Source organism: Nanorana parkeri, unplaced genomic scaffold (assembly GCF_000935625.1).
Source record: "Nanorana parkeri isolate BGI_ZX_2015 unplaced genomic scaffold, ASM93562v1 scaffold227, whole genome shotgun sequence".
Lineage (NCBI taxonomy): Eukaryota > Metazoa > Chordata > Amphibia > Anura > Dicroglossidae > Nanorana > Nanorana parkeri.
Genome location: NW_017306495.1, coordinates 427440 through 431649, shown reverse-complemented (window position 1 = coordinate 431649; position 4210 = coordinate 427440). Strand labels below are relative to the sequence as shown.

Here is a 4210-nt window from a genome sequence, read left to right as displayed (position 1 = left end):
GCTCCATGCTCCCTCGTCACCCAGTGACGAGAGAGCATGGAGCCAGCTTCCTGGCCAATATGGAAGCCAGGGGGGCGCATCATCACCCGCCCCCCGGCTTCCTGATTGGCCAGGAAGCCAGCTTCATGCTCCCTGGTGATAAGGGAGCATGGGGCCGGCTTCTCAGCCAATCAGGAAGCCGGGCAACGTATAATGACTCACCGCCCAGTTTCTTGATACCTGGAAGTTCCGGTGTCGGGCTAGGCATCGGGAGCATTTGGGCGAGTACTCGTATCGGTATCGATATCGATGCATCCCTAGTTAAAACTAATATACTTCCCTGGAAACAAATCAATATAAAAACATAATGGACACTATATAACCTGTACAGGTCCAACGAAGAAAATCAGTTTAAACTATTTACTAGGTTCTTAATCGATTTTGAAAATAATCGTTAGCTGCAGCTCTACTGATTTCATCATCCCGACTTTGTCAGAAACTGGATATACACTTTTATGAATAGGTATAACCTTTCTGTCTGAAACCAGGGATTAAGCTGGCATTCAGGGAAGACCAAAATCTGATGCAAGATTCTGCTATCTGGTTACTGTTTGTCTTATATTATATAAAAAATTTAAAAAAATACCCTGTGATACAATGTGGCACTCGGTGGGAATTCATATTGATGACACTGTCTGAGAATATCTGGCTGTTTTTTTCTCAGGTGAATGCACAAGGTGGGCTTATGACAGAAGAAGATTTCAGCAACTACACTGTTACTGTGGGGAAGCCTGTGCAAACTGTCTATCAAGGTGATCATCACAGCTTTATAGAATCTACTTATGATTTTCAGCTGCAGTAACATTTAATAACAGTCCTAAAGGGAACCTCTACTGAAGCAATATGAAGGCTGATATTGCTACCTGTCCTTCTGAAAATACTTTTTACCTGGCTATCATGCTAATCCACTGGGTTTGATTTAACGCCCATGTAAAATGGGGCCTTACTGTTGCAGGCTGACAGCCCTAAATTATTGCCTTCCAATTAGCAGTAGTCCATTGAATATCTATCAGATAGACATCCCAACTGAAGGAGCTCGCACAGCAAGCTGATAATGCCGCTGCCGATTTCAGAGGCAAAGGCTTATGTAGGGTACACAGGTAGATTTTGGCACGAACGTTCGTACGAAAAATCCAGTCAGAACATTCGATACCTGCATCAGAAACTTGCCGATTGTCGTTCGAAATTTCATTTAATTTTCATTTTTATTTAACATTCTGTTTTGGAATGAATTGAGTTTCTGAACGAAAAGCACATTCACTGGTAGAAATTAGTTTGATGAAGAAAAAAATTCCAACATTTTTCAGGAACATTGTCGTTTTCGCCTGTCGACCGTATCATGCTAATTGATAGATATTCGAACAAACGTTCCCAAAGCAGCTTCTTTCATATGAAATTCGAACCATGTATACCCTACTTTAGCGTTGTCAGCATGTAACAGGAAGTGCTGGTACTGGCAGATTCACAGGTAAGAAACATTGCAACAGAATCACAAAAAAAACTATTTGCTTAAGATATCTGTATACAGTGAGCCATGATGCCAAACATACTCAAATGTAGATTTTGGATTTACATACACTTTACACTGGGAACCATTAACCTGGGACAAATCTGCAGATCAGAAGTCCTATGTTCACTCTAACCAACTTGCATGCTCATTCTAGACCAGTGGCGCATTGATGCCAGAGATAGCCAGGTGTCCGACATTTTTAGAAGACTGGGTAGCAATGGTAGCTTACTTGGGGTCTAGGTCCTCAGCAGTCAGAATAAATATAAGGAAGCCTAAGGGCTAGAAGGCTACACTTGAAATATGAAACAGGAGCAGTAGCGTAACTATAGCCATAGCTGCCCAGGCAGGTGCTATGTGGCCTGAGTGTGGAAGGGGGCCCCATTAGGTTGTTGAGGCAAATTAAACATAGAACATGTGAAGATAACATCATTAAGGGTTGGAGTGGTTGCAGTTGACGACAACTCTAATCGCCTGTACTGTCTACAGTGTAGAGAAGACTTCAGATGCACAGAAAGAGTCCATGGGATCTTGGCAGCTCACAGAGAGGTCATCGGGGGGCTAGCATCAAATTTTTGCTATGGGGCCCTGTGATCTGTAGTTACGGCCCTGAATAGGAGTCTTTGGGCTTGATTCCAATCAGGGTGCTAGTTTGCTATGTATTCTACACTTGATATTACAAAAATTCCACAAAACTCAATGCAGCTAGCCAGCAAAAAATAATAAACTGTTTAAAGATTAAAAACATTCTAAGATTAAAAACATATTTAGTAAGATACACTAAATGACCGTAAGCTGGTGGACACCTGACCTTCATACCTACTACGTGGTTTAAAGTATGCCGACATCTTTCCAATGATTGAGTTTAAGTGCTTCCAGTGAAGGGTACTGTTAATGCTACAACATACAAAGGTATGTTAGACAATTGTGCACAATCAACCTTGTGACAACAGTTTGGGGAAGGCCCCTTTCTGTTCCAGCATGTCTGTGTTGCCCCTGTGCACAGAGCCAGCTCCATATAGGCATGTTTTGATGAGTTTATTGTGCAGGAAAAATGAGGACAAGTTTGGTGTGAAGAAACTCAAGTGGCGTTCACAGAGCCCTGACCTCAACCCTAATGAACACTTTTGGAATGAAATGGAATGCAAGATCTTATTATCCAACATCAGTACCCGACCTTTGAAATGCTCTCTTAATAGACATAAATTCCCACCGGCACACTCCAAGATCCTATGGCAAGCCTTAGCCAAGGAGTGGAGGCTGTTATGGCCATAAAATTGAGGGGGGGCACCTCCATATTAATTCTCAAGATTTTGAAATGAGATATCCTACAAGGCGTGATGGTCAGGTGTTCACAAGCTTTTGGCCACTTAGAAGCCTATGTATTAATAGGCTACATAGCCATTGTAGCCTAATTGTTTGACAAAATAATACACAGAAGACATAAGTTTGATCTAGATGTTTTGGGGTAATTGTCAGAATACTCATTGTGCTAAATCAACATTTATATTAATATAAAAAGTAATATCATTAATATATTGTTATTATGTTTCCTTGCTTGTAGGTCATCTGGTATTTGTTCCTCCTGCTCCTCATGCAGGACCTGCTCTTATAAGTGCCCTCAACATTCTAGAAGGGGCAAATCTAACCAAGCACATGTCTCGGTCTAGTGCCTTGCACTGGATAGCAGAGGTGAGATGCAGCGTGTTAGTACCTCAAAGATGACTGGTATGCAAAGCACTTTGTGCAAGTCTCATAAAGTAAAAACATTTCTCTTTCTAATTTTGGATATAGATTGGGAAAATGTTGAAATCCCTTGTTGTTTTTTTTTTCTGCTGTCAGAGACTATGAGTAAGCCTAAATGGTGAAATGCGTTAGAGCAAGAGGACATATGGGGAGGAATCGGGCAGCGTGTAATTTGCTCTTTGAAAAAAGATTTGATCTAAGGTGTAGTTCCTGTGGAGTGCGGTATGGCCTGAACTTTATTTCAGACAGCAAGGGGTTTTAAAGCTGCAGTTGCTCCCCCCCCCCACCGCACACTGCAATGGTTAAATGGTTGTCTTTTCTAGGAAACAGTAAAAAACACTTTACTTACCTTAAAGCTCACTCTGGCAGCCGGTGCTATTCTCTTCCCCCCAGGTTGTGGACGGACCCTTGGTGTCCTTACTTGCATTACACGACTGCCGAAGGCCGGCCTTTCGCCCCGCAAATGACAGCTGGCTCCACCCAGTTGTAATGACAGATCAGTCTCGCCAAATGACTTGGGGACGCTGATCTGTCATTAAACAATAACATTTGGATGGAGCCGGCCGTGACGTCACAGCCGGCTCCGCCCAGTTGTTATTCATTGGCCGGGACCTGCTTCAGCTGGGTTATTCACCTTCGGCAGCTTTGTGAATAACCCCCTAAAGCTTTAAAACACCAAGGATTATTTCATCAGCATTTAATATCACTTTAATGGTACTCCAGGTTAAAAAAAAATAGCATTTATCATTTGCAGTGCAGGGAGTTTTTCAATTTCCCTGGAGTCAAACTTCAATCATTACAGACAGTTAACGAAAAAAAAAAGTTTTAGCTTTGGATATATTGTCTGCAGTTTGAACAAAAAATTAAATGTAAAGTTGGCAAGTGTATGGCTAGCTTGGCAGGATTCTTTTTTCTGTC

The 4210-nt window shown here is 42.0% G+C and overlaps 1 protein-coding gene across 1 annotated transcript in view; it reads left to right on the top strand.

Moving 5' to 3' along the window:
- GGT7 (gamma-glutamyltransferase 7) overlaps positions 1–4210 on the top strand; it is a 33923-nt gene that overhangs the window by 21457 nt on the left and 8256 nt on the right. Inside the window, exons 8-9 of the mRNA XM_018556195.1 lie at positions 704–791; positions 3111–3238. Coding sequence (XP_018411697.1) covers positions 704–791; positions 3111–3238 — 216 coding nt within the window. The remainder of the gene's footprint in view (positions 1–703; positions 792–3110; positions 3239–4210) is intronic.